This window comes from Diceros bicornis, chromosome 17 (genome assembly GCF_020826845.1).
Source record: "Diceros bicornis minor isolate mBicDic1 chromosome 17, mDicBic1.mat.cur, whole genome shotgun sequence".
Lineage (NCBI taxonomy): Eukaryota > Metazoa > Chordata > Mammalia > Perissodactyla > Rhinocerotidae > Diceros > Diceros bicornis.
In genome coordinates, this window is record NC_080756.1 from 9,582,891 (window position 1) to 9,600,956 (window position 18,066).

An 18,066-nucleotide genomic window follows, 5' to 3' on the forward strand; every position below is an offset into this window, starting at 1 on the left:
TTCTATATAATCTGAAGGTTTATTGACTTTGAAAAATGTTTAAGTTTATACTCAGTTTTGCCTTTTGCTTATGCAGGTACCTAATTCTTAATCATTATTATCAACAAAATTTAGTGTACACAAATCTGTATTACTTCTCATATGCATATTCCAGGTGATTCTGATATAGACCTGTTTCTTTAGTCAGAATCTCTAGCATTCTGACTGGAATCTAGTCAATGACTCAGTATTAAATTTAGCTATTTGCAAAATTATCTATTTAAACAAAGTTTCCTGTTTTAATTAGGTAAATGGTGGAATAGGCTTATTTGAGTAAGTATGACATATACATACACATAACAAAAATTGCATAATGTAATTTCCCATTCTAACTTTAGTCAACTATTTCTATTCATACAATGATTGTTACATTTCTAACCACGGAAAACTGTGGTTTATGGCCCCATCAGAGTTAGTATCACCGGGCTGCTATCTCAACACACTTTCTAAATGTTTTGGGAACTTTTTAGCATCATCAAGAAACCAGATACGATTTCCAGAACTAAAGCTTCAGCTCTTTGCGAGTGCAGCAGCCAAAGTTCAGGTTGAAAAAATTAAAAATAAAAATCGCGCTCTCGCTACCTCACTGCTCTACTAACAAGAGTAGCAGCAGCAGCAGTTGTGTAAGAAGTAACTATGACGCCCACTCATTCAGAAGTACTTGCTGAGTGCCTACTTGTGCCAGACACTGTCCTAGTGGTGACCTGATGCTATAGAAGAGAAGCCATCTAAAAGTCTAGGGGACCCAGGGGTAGCAGGAGGCAGAAACAGGATGAAGAACATGGATAGATTATGGCTATAGTCGGAGAGCTTCAACAACGAGCCCCAAATCAGTTACCACCATGGCCCCCACTGGTGCAATGGTTTGGCAATATTAACACAATAAGCATTCAAGGATACTGAAATTGATGTAAATATTATTAATACAGGTTCTCAGCACAGGTAGGAGTGGACAAATCAGATTCCTTCACTTTCATCCTTAGAGCCCACCCACCGTGTCTGTTGACCTGACTTGATTTTTTATCATCCCACCATGGTGGTGAAGTACAAGTTTCTCTGTTGATACAAAGGATTTTATTGCTAATAAATAGGCTTCTAAAACCCATTTGGTAAAACTAATTCTGTATGAAAAGACGGGCCAATTGTATTTGTCTTACATAACAAAATCAACTGGCTGATAAATAAGACCTACTGGTTCTCACTCTTGAAAATTGTTTTGGTGACATGGTATATACACATTGAGAGATATAGCACCCAAAACATCTGTGCTGGATACCAGAGTCCTGGTGGACAGAAAAAGTCAACAACCACACTGCTCTTTCCTGACCCCAAAAGTGAAAGGTCACTGATTTCAATACATGGAAAAATTTATGTTTCGCCGGCAGTTATTGTCACCACTAGGGGGCAGGCCAAGGGTCTAAGCGCATACCTAAGATTAGTATTAACCGAAACAATACACAATTGTTACTGGAAAAGACTGGCCCACAGAAAGTATTTAATATTTACAACATTAAAATCTAAGACTAAACAAAGCCTTAACTTCAAAAATAAACTTATACATGTCTCTTTACTTAGTCTCCTTACTGGGTAATTTAGCACAGATATTTTTACAGGCATTATTAAAAATATCTCAGATCTTAAAATCTAAAGGTAATCTTTATAAGTTACAAATATGGACTATAAGTATTTGACCATAAAATGACCTTGAATTAATTTCCCTTCATTCCTGCATTCCATATATATATATATATATATATACATATATACATATATTCCTATCAGATATTATAAAAATATTCCTTCCTTAGGCACGTAACAAGTTCTGTATAAAATAACCAATGTACTCCAATAAGAAAATAGATCCTTACCTTTTTGAGAACATTATTTTAAATTTTTGACTCATTTTAATATAAGCAGAAGAGAAATCTGCTTAACTGATAAAATTAAGTGGCATTTTATTTTTCTGATACATTTTTTCAAAGGACAAAATAACTCGATATGGATAAAAACTTAAAAATTATGCTACTAATTATCAGTCTAACCTCAATTCTTATGTTCATAGGTCCAGGCTCTGAAACAAATTTAGGTCTAAAATCGATTAACTATGAATTTAAAAATACATAATAAAACCTAAAATTAACACACCCACAGTCTTTCTTTGTAATTTATTATTACAAAACACATCATACACTACGAAGAGTCTCGGCTAATGGATATTAATTTTATGCTTTTTGCTTTCCTTGATGAGAAATATTCTTACCAGCAAGAGGAGGGCCAAGAAGAACTGGGCAACACTCCACGATTGTGACGAGTCCCACAGCACTGGAAAACCTTTCAGCACCAACAAGGTCCATGAGAGTTTCAAAGAGGACACTGCTAACGCTCCCAAATCCAAGGCCAAAAAATATAGCATAAAACACCAGGCTTGTGTAGTCCTCTGCCAACGGGCACAAGAGATGACACACTCCAGTGAACATGATCGCAAAGCTGAAGAAATACTGGATTCGGGGTCGGACAAATCTGGAGTTTGCAATTAATCCTACAGAAGGCCTAGCAAACATATCAACAAAAGCCATAATAGACAGCAAGAATGCTGCAGAATACTCATCAATTCCCTTGTCTTTAGCATATGGAGCCAAGAATATAATGGGAGCAAAAAACCCTAGAAACATAATGACATTTCCAGATAAGTATATCAGAAATCCCCTATGCTTAAAAAGAGAGAAATCTAAATATTTATTAATTTTTTCCCATGTTGATTTCTTCTTACTGCTTTTCTTCCCACCTGATTCATCCACTTTTATGCCAATCTTATTTTTAGACTTGTTAGTAGTTTGTTTGGGTCCAACGGGCCTCATGAGGGACCCAGCCACACAGGCATTCAGCAATATACCTCCCAAAATCAAGAAGCTTCCTTTCCAGCCAAAAGTATTAAAAAGGTACTGATTGAAAGGAGCCAATGTACTTAAGAACACAGGACTTCCTGCCATGGCAAGCCCATTCGCCATGGGTCGTTTCTTATAGAAGTATTTGCCAATGATTGTTAAGGCCGGTTGCAGGTTGAAGGCTAGACCCAAACCTAAAAAGAACAAAACAAAAGGAAGAAAAACACAAACACATTATGCCACTCACAAAAGAAATTACTATTCGAAACATACATTCAAGTGGGTAAGGCAGAACTGAAAATGCAACAGCAGGCAGTAATTTTTGATAATTACAAATATTAATAGAATTCCACATTAACAAAAAGGTTCTCATAACTGGACACGATATGTGTGACAGTTTCATATTCTTTTCATTTTAAAGCACAACAATAAAACAAAGAACTTCTACTGAAGTTTCAATAATCATAGAACAGGTTGAAACTATGATAAAATTATTGGTTCTGATAAATTAATCTCTCTATATTTATGTACACATATATAGAATAGATTTCTTCCTTGTGGAGAAGAGTGCATTTAAAATGTGAATACTTTCTTTTCAGAGTTGAAGAAATGTGAACAGACTAAACAAGTTGTCATTTATAAACAATCTGATGTCTCCCCAGAGATATTTCTTTCAAAACCATGCAAATAGTAAAAAACAGTAATAAATTCATGCTGTTAATTTCATGGTCTACATCCCTCACATTCCATATTTCATAAATATAGATGTACATGTGTGTTAACTAAAAAATAAATTTTTTTTGGATTGAAACATATTCTTATTTCAGGGATTAAAGCTGGTTGTTTATATGAGTCAAACGTTTCTACTGTCTAGGGAATTCCTTGGCAGTGTTGAGTATCGCCTTTGAGAAATGAATTACTTCCTAGAGCTGGCCAAAGGATTATGTAGCAATAGTAATGAATGCTTTTTTAAGAAGTACATAAAATTGATTTATATAAACTACCTCTCTTTTCTGCTTACCTTAGGCATTATTCTATATTATTTTAGAGGCTATAGAAGTAAGAATTCTGCATTTACTAATTGACATAAATTGAGACAATATTGCAAAGCAGTTAGGTATTTAGATTCTGGGACACTCAGTTCTGAGTACAAATACTTATTCCAAACCTTTAATAGAAATATTTTCTATGAGTAAAAGAGTCCCTAAAAGTTGACATGAAAGAACCAAAAACATGCTTTGGAAAGTAACAGGGTAGTATGCTCTCTGATTCTACCTCTGCCATACCTGTGAGATATGCAGAATAAGTATAATCAGATACAACTTATAAATAATCAAACTGACCAGTCTATGATCAAGAGGCTTGTAAGTGGAGGAACCTAAGCTAAAACCCAGGAATTGTGTGTCAAAGTTCAAATTTCTTTATTTTATTCCACCCCTTCCCCTACCCCCATTCTGTCACCTGGAATTTTGCCTTCATATGTTAATCCAAATTCTCCTTAGGAGATAGTGGCCATCTATTTCCTATTCTGGCACGGTAAAACAAGCATGAGATTTGAAATCAAAAGATCTGAACCTGCCTCAACTACTTACCTATGTGTACCACTGGGCAAAACAGACCTCTTGAGCTCCAATTCCCTCAACAACAAAAAAAAGGGTTTTGCCAAAATCAAGTAAGTTCTAGGACTGTAAGACGTTATATAAATGCCATTGTGATTATTAGTATCTGCTAATATTTATTTAAAAGTAACAAAATGCTGGGCACTCTGTGAAGTACTATATATTCATTTTTTACATTAATCATTCCAACAACTCCCAAAGGAAAGAGCTATCATTTCCCCCATTTTGAAGACAAAGAGACTGAGGGATAAGGAGGTTAATTTACTTATGACCCCACAGCTCATATGTGCTGAGTTGGGTTTAAAAACTAGACCTGTCTGATTTCAGATACCAAAGAAGTACTGGTTCATGATGACGAGATAAATCCCTCAGAGGTGTATTTAATGGTTGACTCTAGAAGCACCAAAGCCTTCAAGACTCAAAGAAATGAAATTGAAGTTAGAGTAACATATAATGCTATTGATATTTGTGGCACAGTAAGACCAAAATCATCTTTTCCTAATACACCTACTTGTAGGCCCAGCCTTACTTCTATGGTCAAATGCAATAAATAGTATTTCTGCACAAAGGAAAAAGTGTTCTCTCCACTATGACAATTCTTAGATATAAAAAGATTCTCATTTACAATGTCAAAAGGTGTTTTACTGTATCAAAAAGGAAGAGAGTTGTCGACGGGTTGTAAAGAGAAAAATTTTAACATCGCTGTTATTGTGGGCTTTAATATATCTAATTTTTTTTCATCAAATGATACATAAGTGCAAAGTTAGACTGATCTAAAATCACCACCAAAAGAGAAATATATTTACCTTTTTATCTGTGGACATAAGGAAAAGATTCAATTTCTTTATATAGTGAAGTCTAATTTTTCTTAAAACTTTGAGTGTAGACTTTAATGCAATTTATTGTTGAGGCTAATAAAATAGCGTCTTCCAAATGTACATATTCAGGTCAGTTTGAGTCAAACAACTATAATCAAGTGACGGTATGTCATTTAAAAATATTTGTGTTCAGTGGCAAATGTGCCTTACAGAGCTTTTAAACAGTCAGAATCCTTTAGTAAGGAAAAGAAGGGACACTGATACAGAGCTCTACCACTGATCAGAGCACAGACAACAATAATTCTATTGTTAAAGAGAAATCAGCCAGAAAATATATTTTTGGCGTCATTTTTAACCTACGAGTTAATCATAAGTGATAATTTAGATACTTTAAATAGTAATAAGTAATTAAAAAAAAATTTAAAAAAAATGAAGCTATCTATGCCAGAAAGTCTGTGTCCACAATACCATCTTAACTGGCTGAAGAGTAAAGGGTGAAACAGTAAAAATAAGCAAAGCTGGGTTATTTTGACCTTTACCTCATAGCACATACTTGTCCGATAACTCGTTTTGTCCATTTCTTGAAATGAGTTGGATTGGTCATTCTATAGCTAGTATTTCAAGGCCCTAGATGAAAATACTTTAAGGTAACATCTGATATACAAAGTTAATTCAAAAGAAAATAAAAAGAATTTTCTGTCGTTCCTGCTTTGTATAGAACCCTGCAAACCACAGAAGTGTCAAGAAGAGAAAAAGCTGAAAAGGAAAGCTGGCTTACCTCCGATGAATCCCACAGTTAGGTAGAGCTGTAGGACGCTGGTGCTGAAAGAAGCCGAGACCATCCCCAGACAGCACAACAGGCCTCCTACCATCACCACCGGCCGGCTACCGTACTTATTCACCAGAACACTACTTACAGGACCTGAGGTGGAGAGACGGGGAAGAAATCGGTGGTTGGGGCATCTATTTGTTTATTTATTTTTAACGTTTGTTAATTTCGACAGTTGAGAAAGCACATTTTCATGTTCAAAGAAAAATACTAGTTCACGTGGAATATAATGAAGACTTTTCAATACTTCCCAATCAGTTGGACTGGTTACCTCTATTCAGATATAAGAAACCTCATAAAATAATACATAAAAGTGTTTAACATATGGTTTGTTATGACCATCATCATGCAATTTTTGGTGGAAAAGTTTTTCAAGGAGACTTTTCAAGAGTTAAAATGTCTAAATAGGTAGGCGAAAAAAAAACACAGGTAAATTTACGTAACAAAAGTCTGGGGATTATATAAACGACTTGTCTGTGCTAGAATTTTACTTTCTAGAATATTGTGTGTGTGTGTGTCAGAACACACGCATATATGCCCTTAATTAGAGCTCAGTTTTTGTTCTATTATACACCACTGTGATTTTTCTTTAATATAATATTTCTCCAATTCTAAGACACCCATTGTTTTCATATCTTATTATTCTAGGAATAAGGACGTCTTACACTTGATGGTCCCAACAACCCCTGTTCATGTGGCAGTCAGGGGTAGCAATGCAGCTATCATGCCCAATGCATGGAACCTGGTTATTTCTGTGGCTTGGCTGGACAATGGCAATACCTCACATTTCAATCAAACCATTTAATGGCCATTTGAAAAAGGAAGATGAATACGAATCCTGAGTGTTGTCTGAAAAATCTTCTGCTGACACATTCCAGCGAGGTCAAGAAGGTACCAGCAAAACTACAGAATGGGTGTAATAATTTAGATGGAAGTACCAGAGAAAACGGTGGATGTCTCTATGAAGATATGCTGCCTTACCGGCAAAGAGAACAGTCTTATGTGTGAAACATGAACACTGAGGACTCTGACTCAAAAAGTAATCTAGGAGAGCCAGATACCAAATGGGAAGAAGTTTTAGGAATGCCTCACTCAATTTATTTAACCTATATTTTCTGACATATACGTATGTGTGTGTCTATGTATAAAACATTCAGGAGTGATTAAAATAATCTATGTTTAACTATGTCTGAAAAAGCTCTCTTGGTAACTATAAAATAAAAGTTCTAAAGACTAAGAAAGTGCTGTGTCTTATTTTAGCGGGCAGTATTTTTTTCTTTAGTGGGGAGTCATAAAACAATGGCGCAACTTAATTGAGGCTATCTTAGATTCAATGACAGTCCATATTATCTTATGAGACCTGTCAATGCATAAATGATTAGCTTTGACATTTCCTCAACTTAAAATTATATTTCATCTGAAACTAGGGACACTGCTTTGAGAAAAAAAACTATTACATTAGGTCAGAATTCTCAGTCCAATATTTAGCCTAAAAGAATAAAATTATTTTTAGTTAATACTGTAAGTTAAAAATTTGCTAGGTACTGTTGCACTACATTTGGGAATTTCTACATAGATAGTATTTAAAATACATTAAGATTCATTTATCAGTACAGTTTTATTCTTTCCTACGACTATAGTTATTATTTTCATTCTATATAAGTTTGAAATAAAACCTTGGCCCAAGAGTTTTTAACATTACTCCACAATATCTTTTGAAAGGATATTGGTAATAACACATAATTTTAGAAAAACGAAAACTTGAAAATAGAATACCACATTTTGCATTTAATGCCAAACAAAATAAAACTAAAAAGAGCCATATGAAAAATAGCTCTACAAAACCAACAGGGTTGGGGGGGGGGAAAATCAATGAAAACTGTAGAAGATGATATGAAAAGAATAGAATTCTGTCCCTGATATGGTAAAACTCATCTAAAGAAAAAAAATATATATATATATTTGCATATATAATATAATGATATATATAACATATATATGACTTAGGAAATGAGCATTTTTGTTAAAAAGCATATAGCTAAATTCAAATAGCCTTTGTGAGAAAGGGAGAGTCAGAATAAACTGACTGGCTTTGATTAATTATTGAACCTAGATGTGGATTCCTTTTCTTAAAATTACTTACCAATTCAATTCACTTCAACTCAATTCAGTTCAAGTTACCTCACATTAGTTCAACACAATATTTCTTGAGCTCCTAATATAAAGCCAGTTGACACACACCAAGGATTAAAATAATAAAAGCGTAACTACAATTCTTAATGCATTATAGTCCAGAAGAAGAAAGAATCAGCAAGTTATTTTACGAGCTGTGATGGATGATTTGATAAATGCTAGACTAGCACAATGAAATCAAAGGCATTAATCAACTACTTGGACTAATAACAATCTCTTCTCAGTATCATTGATATTATGTATACCATCTTCTATGTGGTGCCTGGATAAGTAACAAATGGGCTAACTGATTACTACATTTTATAAATGTGTTTGCCTAAATGGTGTAAATTTAAATTTGAACATAGGCTATGAATCACAACTTAATTTGCCATATATAGCAAATAATTTTACCTATATGTTGGGACAATCACATCAAGGCTTTTTTCCATTACTGTGTTTAATTAAGGTAGCCACTAAAGAAAACATTTAGAAATGTTGGCATTCTTTTTTGAGGAAGCTTTGATAATTTCTACAGTGGCAGTTGCCAAGATGAAATGAGAGCTCTAATTTTAACAAATTATTTTATTTTAAGTTATACATTTTAGATAAATGATATCCTGCAAGGATATATTTACATAATTCATAATCTGTTTTCTAGCAAAAAAATGATATACTTTATAAGTGATTTATTTAGAAATAATCAAAGCTCCTTACCCCTTAATATTAAATGCTTCTAAAATGTCATAAAATATTTCTACTTTGTTATAGTTGTGAATAAAAATTAAAATTACGACAGAATAAAATATACTTATTTTGTAAAGAATCTCTAAATGATTAATATTAGCTTTAGGAGGCATCTAACATTAGACATAAAATACACCACCATCCAATATCTCTCTCCAACCTACAAGCAGCTTGGTTTATCGAATGAACAAGAAATATGAAGTTTCAAGAAAATACACAAATTCTCATACCTGTGATTTTTATTAAAGATGAGCTCACCTCACAGGTGTCTCTTGTTGATAAATCTTATTCTGAGCTCATTCATTCACTTACTTATTAATTCAATCATTCTGGAAGTTTTTACTCAGCATGTGTTTTTCAAGTAATCATGATGTTTAATTATTAGTTATGTCAAAAAAGAAAATTCTCTACTGGCTGGGAGTTATGTCTGAGCCCATAGCTAAGTAGAGCAAAGGTATTGTTCATCAAAATGCTTTGTTCTATCTGCTTGTCAAGCAGTTTAAAAAAATGGTGTGCAAGAACAATAATGTCTTATTTCCAAAAAATTCACAAAAGTATCAGACGGTACCTAAATCAGACCGATCTACCCACCAATTTCTTCTGATCCAGCTTTCTAACCTATCTCAGTACTTCTAGTGTCAAGTATAACAGTAATTTTCACGCTAGTTATGAGGTTGTAAAGGAGGGCTTCATCAGAGAGCGCTGTAAGGATCACAATATGGGAAAATATTGTGTCAGCTACTTCGTTGTCTTCTGAAAGCTGCTTCTGTCAGCTACTTCCATCTTTTACGGTTGTGGCTCCGTACAACACTTAGCAAAGGACACTTATTTTGGCAAGGAAGCTCTTGTGGGTTCTTATAAATTAGAGAGAGTGCTTGCCCATTCTTAGAACCACTGCTGAATCTACAGTTGGTAAGACACACACACACAGACAAAACAAAACACTTATTTACTCTCTATTTCATTTGAGTCTTGTTCATAGAGCCTATTCTAACCTCTGAGAAGGTAGTTGCCACATACACTGTTATTATTCATCAACATTTATTAAGTTATTACTCTTTGCAGGCAGTGTGCTAAAAACCGTACATGCACTATTGCATATAATTTTCATGGCAATCCAATGATGTGATTGTCTAATTAAAGCTATGTAACAGTTGATAAAACTTAGGTATGTAAAGTGTTTAGATAACTTGTTCAAGGTCACATCCGTATAAGCGGTAGGATGTGGATATGAGCCCAGGATCATCTGATTATACAACTTGTGCTTTTAAAAACTGTGTAGAAAAAAGAGTTGACATAGCAGGGCTGAGACTGCTATTCTTAGGCAGGCCAGCTTGCAAGGTCGGCTCGTGGCTGGCATCTGGGAACTTGGATTTCAGAAGTGTACCCACCATTCCCTATCTGATAAGAGTGGCTCACTTTGCCTAAACTGTTTTACAAACAATGTGGTTTAGACAATCCTTTTTTTTTTTTTTTTGTGACGAAGATCAGCCCTGAGCTAACATCCATGCTAATCCTCCTCTTTCTGCTGTGGAAGACTGGCTCTGAGCTAACATCTATTGCCAATCCTCCTCCTTTTTATCCCCAAAGCCAGAGTAGATAGTTGTATGTCATAGTTGCACATCCTTCTAGTTGCTGTATGTGGGACGCGGCCTCAGCATGGCTGGAGAAGCGGTGCGTCGGTGCACACCCGGGATTCGAACCTGGGCCACCAGTAGCAGAGCACGTGCACTTAACCGCTAAGCCACGGGGCCGGCCCACAAACAATGTGGTTTATGCTGAACATCTGCTTTCCTTCTGGGAGGCTGGAATTTCGGTATATGTCAGACAGAGAACGCCTATGTGACCAGCAACCCAATAGAAACCTTAAGCACTGCGTCTTCAATGAGCTTCCTGGTAGACAGCATTCACACGTGTTGTCACAACTAGTTGCTGGAGGAATTAAGCCCATCCTTTGTCTCAATGGGAGAGGACTCTTGGAAGTTTGCACTTGGTTTCCTCCGTACTTCACCTCATGAGCTTTTCCCTTCCTTGTTTTGCATCCTTCAGTTGTAATAAATCAAATCCATGAAAAAGACATTGTTGAGTCCTGTGAATTTTACTGGTGAATCATCAAACCTGGGAGTGGTTTTGGGGACTCTGAATACAACTACTGTACTATATCTCTCCTAGTGCTAATGTCAAGTTTTGCATATAGTTATAAAGAGACGATTTTCTTGTAAAATATTTAAAAATGTATGACCTACATATATACAGGAACCCGTCTATTCTTTTGTATGTTGTTATTCTGTTCTGAAAACAGGAACTCATAGTGCTTGTTTTTATTTTTTTCATATATTGCATGAGTACATGATAAATGCTGTGAGAAAATTTGGAGAGTATGTTATGTAATGAGGAGTTCATAAAATATATTTGATCAATCTAAAACCGTGAATTGGAATTGACTATCAATTTGACCTATACAAAATTTTTATGCATAGCATAAACCCTAACAGAAGAAACGATAAACTGCTATAATTTATTTTTCATTTGCTTTATTTCAAATTTGTATATGTGCTATCCTGTCAAATCAAATGATAAAAAGCACTAGTGCAGGACTGGGCGAAAGTTGTTTGCAATTATAGAAATTTATCAGTGTTTACTATCATAGTATTTTTCTTACTCATGGGCTTTCTAAATTTGAAAGATTTTTCAAAGAGATTTTCTGAATTAGAAAACTGCTGCTATTTAATTTGGACAGAGGGTGGGATCCTCTGCATTAACTACTTATTTGCCTGAGGTTTATCCCTGCACTGAAGTTGGGATTGAAAATCCGCCTGGTTCTCTCTCCATGTGATCTCCTTCCATTTAAGGTCAGTGAGAAACAGGAGGGGAGAGTCCCTGGTAATTAGGAAGCAGCTACTGCATTTGCTTTCACAAAGGATGGAGATATAAATGGTATCCAGGTAAATCATCTTCAGTTAGCATGTTGCTCAATGATAACTGCACCAGTTTGATTTAGAGCTCATCCAGCTCTACAAAAGATGAATCTTTATGTCAGCTGAAGACATAAAGTGTTTGCATAGTGTATTCACTCAACATTCAAGTATTTTAAGTGTATAAGATGGTGAACGAAGGTTGTGAATGAGTGGTTGAGCAGTTGTAGAAATCAAGCAAGGGGTCGATTAACATGATAGGTATGCTTGGGGCATGAGAGGGACAGAGGGTACGAGAGTGAGATGCTCTACAAACTCGTCTTCGCATTTGCTGTTCCCTCTGTTTGGAATGTTCTCCCCCTTTATATATAAATGGCTTATTTTTCTCATACTCAGGTCTCTGCAGGTAAATCAACTACCCAGAGAGACTTCTCACCATTCCAAGAGATGAAGCTACCAAACTTTAATGAGGTACTAGATGCTATTTTAAAATACACCTATCCAGCTAGAGCTCATTTTCCATAACTTCTATATTAAATACTTTTCTTTCTTTATGTATCTCAATGTCTGTTCTGCCACTGGCCTGTTATGAGAAAAGTTCTTGAATTTTACTTTAATAAGAAGATAGTTAGTTTTTATTTCCTCATCTTTTCCTCTCTCTATATGCACTCATTCCATTTCTACATTCATTCAACCACTGATTGCTCCAACTGGGCACCATCACAGCTGTTTAAAAGCGATGATCATCCTATTTATATGAGGGATAGGGTGGGAAAGTGGAGAAACTGACATCTTATCAAAATCTTCTAATACAAATCAAAGGGTTTGAAAGTGATCAGTCTAACTCTCCATGCCCAACAACAGAAGCCAAGCCCTTCCTTGATGTTTATGGTTTACATTATTCTTAACCAGGAAAGACATTCTCACTTGTTTAAGGCTGGCACAATGACTACATTATAATAAGAATAACATTTCTTGAGGACTTGGCACGTTTCTAAAATCTTTACATATAAAATCACATTTAACACTTACAACCACTCTAGCAGTTGGTACTATTACTTAATTCCCATTTTATAATAAGGAAATTGATGTGTAAAGTAACAGCTATTAAGGATTGCTCAAGCACTCTGCTATAACTGCCTACGGTAGCTGTGTACACTCCAGTGAAGTGCCATTTTTCCTAGAAGGAATGATTAAATCTCTTTTGCACGTATGATGCTCATTTTTTAAAATGAACATTTACATTTTTCTCCTGCTTCTTCTTTTGGGACAACATAAGTTCCTTGCAGGTCTCTGCTTTTGGCTGTGCAGCCATGTGCTCAAAGAACTGAACTCTATATTGAGGTGGGAGGAAATCCTGATTTACTAAGAGAGCCAATCACGGTATTCTCATTCCCCTCTCCATTGAATGATGTAGGGCTGAGCTTATAAATGCAACTCTGGCCAATGAGATGTGAGTGGAAATCTACTAGTGATTTCCGAGAAAAGTTCTCCTGTTCTTAAAAAGGAACACAAAGAAATCACTAAATGTATGTTGCAAGGTGTTGCGCACCTTGTGAGCATAAAGAGAGCTGACTGAACAAAAAGCTGAAACACAGAAGCTGGCATTTCCAAGACTGAAGTGGACTGTGAACCCTAACGATGCTGTTCTATGTCTATGGTCACGTGATATTTAAAGCTCTTGTTAAATGAGGTAAAGTGTTTACTTAGTGTTGAAGCCTACTGAGTGTTTAAGCTGAAAACATCCCAGCAGATAAACCTGCAGTAAAATAGATTATTTTTCCTTAAATATTGTGGTATAATGAAGGTTAGATTTGGCAATACCAAGAGTAATTATAACAAAAAAGTTTGGTTCCAGCACGTCTAACTGAGAAGCTGTTATTCAACTACACTTTGAAGAATTGGGTATTTCATTTAATAGCTTGTTTTACAGGATTTCTGACATTAGTGGCACTCATAAATTTATTGCACTATGTGCATTCGTAAATTAAATGAGAACTTGATGAGGGTTTATTGGCGTTCTGAAGTTCATGGGGGTTTAGATGAAATATATGATATTGTCTAGATACGTCTTCATGTTTGGCTTATATTTAACCTCTTCATAACAAAATATCTTTACACACATACACACACACATTAATTCACAATAAAATTTTAAGAAAGGTTAAGAATGGTCTTTGAGATCTCATTATATTATTAATTGTTGGATATATATGTTCTAATCTATGTAACATTGTTATTAATCCAGGAGACAATATTATCAAAAAAAGTAAAGATAAGAAATTTTATATCCTTTGGCAACATCTAGAACCTCTATGAGTGGATCTAGCCATACTGGTGTTCACAAAGCAAACCTAAAATAAGTAAATGAATGAATGAATAAAACCCACTGTTGAACTAATAAATGGTGTATGCTATTCTTATCTTTCTGAATGAGGAATCAATAAGTTCCAAAGATGCTACTTGGGGCAATGGCACCTACAATGTAGATCCATAGAAGGAAGAGTGACTGGACGTATGAGCACTGAACACTGGTTTTCAGAAGAAAGCTGGTAATGATACATAAGGAAAAGAGGAAAGAACTTGCAATATATTTTGATTCAAAAAGATTTTTAAAAGTGCTAGATAGAACGTAGGAAATAATATAAAAGTAAATGAGTAACTGTAAACGTCTGAACATGTGAGTTCAAACCAAAACCAAAAGATAGGAAGTATATTAACCATTTGATACAGAAAAGTAAGAAACTAGACAAATATAAAATAAGCTTAAGATCACTAAAATAGACGGCGAGTGTGTATTTTTTGAGAAAAAATGGAAACCCAAGAGAAGACGATAATACAGCTGAGGGAATTAAAACTAGTCACAAAGAGTGACCCAGACAAGGAAGAGGACAGTGACTGTGCAGTGCCTGAGATGCTGGAGAGGCAAGAGATTCACATCTCAGAAAAGTAAGATTTTTATGGATAAAAAAAATATGGGAAAGTAAGGAGTATCTCTAAGCACTGACAGATGCTGATAAGATAATTAAGTCCATCTGTTAAGATGAAATATGAAGAACAGAGAAGATGTTAGAGGAAAGTAGAATCAGGGAAATATAAACTCACTCCTCACAAACAAAAATATGTTTTTCATAGATTAAGGAGGTTGACATAAATTCTGAAGGTTTCTAGGAACAAATTAGAATATATTATTAAAATATTTTTAAAGAAAACCTAGAATAGGGAGCTATGATCAATAGAACCCAGGATGTTTATCAAAGTTAAACTCATTTCTTTCTGTGCATTTAGGCCAAAGAAATACAGAAAATAGCACACCAGTCTTTCTCAAGACATTTTACCATATCTCTAATGAAATTCTAGTATACAACATGGAAAATATGGGTTGAATTTAGGGCAAATGGGTATATGAGGAGAATGGTAATGATTAATACGAACCAAAATTATAGGAAGTGTTCTAGGGGTCTCCTGATTAAGCTTGGCAAATCCCACCCAAGTCAACATTTTTATGTTCGACTTCAAGTCAAAAGTTTTCTATTACTTAAATATATACAATTAAAAAAAATAAGCTTTGATAATGTAGGTGATAGCTCATTGTGGTTTTGATTAGCATATCCTTGATGATTAGTGATGTTGAGCGTCTTTTCATGTACCTATTGGCCATTCGTATGTCTTCTTTGGAAAAATGTCTATTCAAGTCCTTTGACCATCAGAGCTTCTTAACTAAGGTAAAATCTATTCTTCGTACAGACATTTGGCAATGTTAGAGAACACATCTGTCCTCACAGGAATTTGAAACACCATCAGTATCTGGTGAATGGGATCAGAGACGATAAACCTCTTGCAATGTGTAAGACCCACAGCACAAAATTTTGTTCAATCCCAAATTCCATTAAACTTCCACTGAAATACTCTGGGCTAGAGAAATAGAAGTGGGTTATCTGAAGAGGAGAGTTCTTTCACACAGGAACACCTGATACAATGTTATATGAGGAATGGTTGGAAAAAAAGTATATATTTATCTTGGATAAAGATGATTTAGGAAAAACATAATAGCATCTTTTCATTATTTGAAAAACTTTCAATTGAGAGAGTTATTAGATTGGACAGAAGTTACAGAAGGTTGATTTTGTATAGGAAAGATATTCTTAAATTCTTTAAAAGATAGTAATTTGCCTTTAAAGTGCTGAAGCAGAAGTTACATGTACGTATTAAGAATATTGTAGAGGGACTTAAGAACTGAGGGTTAGTCAGACATTTATGGTTTTTTTAATCCTAAGATTTTCCAATAGACTATTCCATATATTTTACAAATAGAAGCTACAGTTTAAAATATGTCAAATTACAAATTCCTTACATGACTAATTCTGGTCTAGTTTTGAAATTATTTTTAAGTTTAATTGCTATGGTGCCTACTGGAGAGGCTTACATTTCTTAAAAAACAATGTACATTACTTATCAAGAATTGTTTCCTACAATAGACACGCAATCTGTAGATTCATTATTAGGTAAAGTGCTAAATCAGCTTTTCTACCTTCTGTTGATTTTGCTATTTTAGTATTAACAGTCATCACTCAAGACGTATTTATTATAATTTTATTTATAGCACTTTTGAAAATAACACGATTATGAAAGAATGTTAGAAAAGCTCAGAACTTTAAAAAAGATGCAAGATCAGCATTCTGGAACATGCACAGTTCATTCCTATTTAAGTTATTAAGAAGAACTGACTCCATTAATTAATTGCTCATCAGAAATTAGATGTTTAGCGCTCTGTTGGGAAGGTAGTGGGGGGGATGCTCTTTCAAAAATTCTGTAGTGCATGACTAGTTTCTTGCTTTAAACAGAGAAATGAAGAATAAATGGCACTGAAGTTTAGTAAGGTAGGAAAAATAAACGGATATGGTTCTACAATCTTGGACATATCTCTGAATATCTCCAGTTATCAGCTGATCAGCCACCTGTGCTCGAGCAGAGACCCATAACTTTCAGAGAGGCAGATTCTCACATCTAAAAAGGTTCTCAGAAAAAGAGAGGGTTTTTATTTCTGTCAAGGAAGAGTTCGGTTCACTTGATTGAATGATTGTTGAAACCCACTAGGCTAAGTGATTTTCAAGCTTTCTTTATAAAGTTTGACAATCCTATGCCTTGTTCTGGAATTCACTTATTTAATCATTTTATAATCAGTTTATATCCCAGACTTTTTAAGTGCTTCCTTAGTTGCTGGGGATAAAAAGACCCTCCCCTACCCTAAAGGTGGGGAGGGGGACTTACTCTAAAGGAACTCGGAGTTTAATAAATAAGGCTGGTTCAGACACATAGGAAAATAACTAGAGAAATCTGCACTCTGATATTGTTATTATGGAGGTCTAAGACAGCTATGAGAAAGGAGCACTTAAGGTTGCCTCCGGACTCAGGGGAACTTAACAGTGGGTAAGAGGGCAGACATTCTAGACAGAGGGAAGAGTGGTGTGACTCACGAGTAAGTTGGAACTTCTCTAGGTAAGTGTTTTTCAAATTGAGGTGTATTTATCCTTGGAGGTAAAGGAAACTTTCCAAAGAATACGTGGGTGTTGGTATCTTAGGGGATTCAATTATTTCAATCCACAATTTCCAAATGTACTAAATCCGAGTGTCATGTAGGTTCTTCTTTCCTACCTCTGCTTTCCTAAGAGTCCACTGGAGATGTTAAAACCCCCAAGGCACCAGAGAGACAATTGGAGAGTTTTCCTAGATGCTTTTTACTGATTAATAAAGGTAAAAAAAACCCCACTATGAAGCCTGCTGACTTCCTTTGTCTTATGCATATTACTGTTGGAGGTAACGCAGGCTTTATACATGGGGTATTTGGGGTCTTATTTTTAAGTGTTCAGAAATCATATACACTGTAGTGTGGGTAACAGAAGTGATGGCAATTTTTGCTCAAAGACTTCAATTCTTCTGTACTAACTATAGTCAAAGAATGCATTGCTCTTGAGGGGGAGTCTGATGAGAACAATATAAAGAGAGCATGGATAAAAATCAATGTTTCTTAAAGATGACTGT

At 35.0% G+C, this 18,066-nt stretch overlaps 1 protein-coding gene across 3 annotated transcripts in view; it reads right to left on the minus strand.

Moving 5' to 3' along the window:
- Positions 1 to 18,066, minus strand: part of SLC16A7 (solute carrier family 16 member 7) — a 162,849-nt gene that overhangs the window by 5,634 nt on the left and 139,149 nt on the right. For all 3 annotated transcript variants that reach the window (XM_058557755.1, XM_058557757.1, XM_058557756.1), the window contains 2 exons: positions 6,140 to 6,283; positions 2,300 to 3,118 (listed from right to left, as the gene is read on the minus strand). In XM_058557755.1, coding sequence (XP_058413738.1) covers positions 2,300 to 3,118; positions 6,140 to 6,283 — 963 coding nt within the window. The remainder of the gene's footprint in view (positions 1 to 2,299; positions 3,119 to 6,139; positions 6,284 to 18,066) is intronic.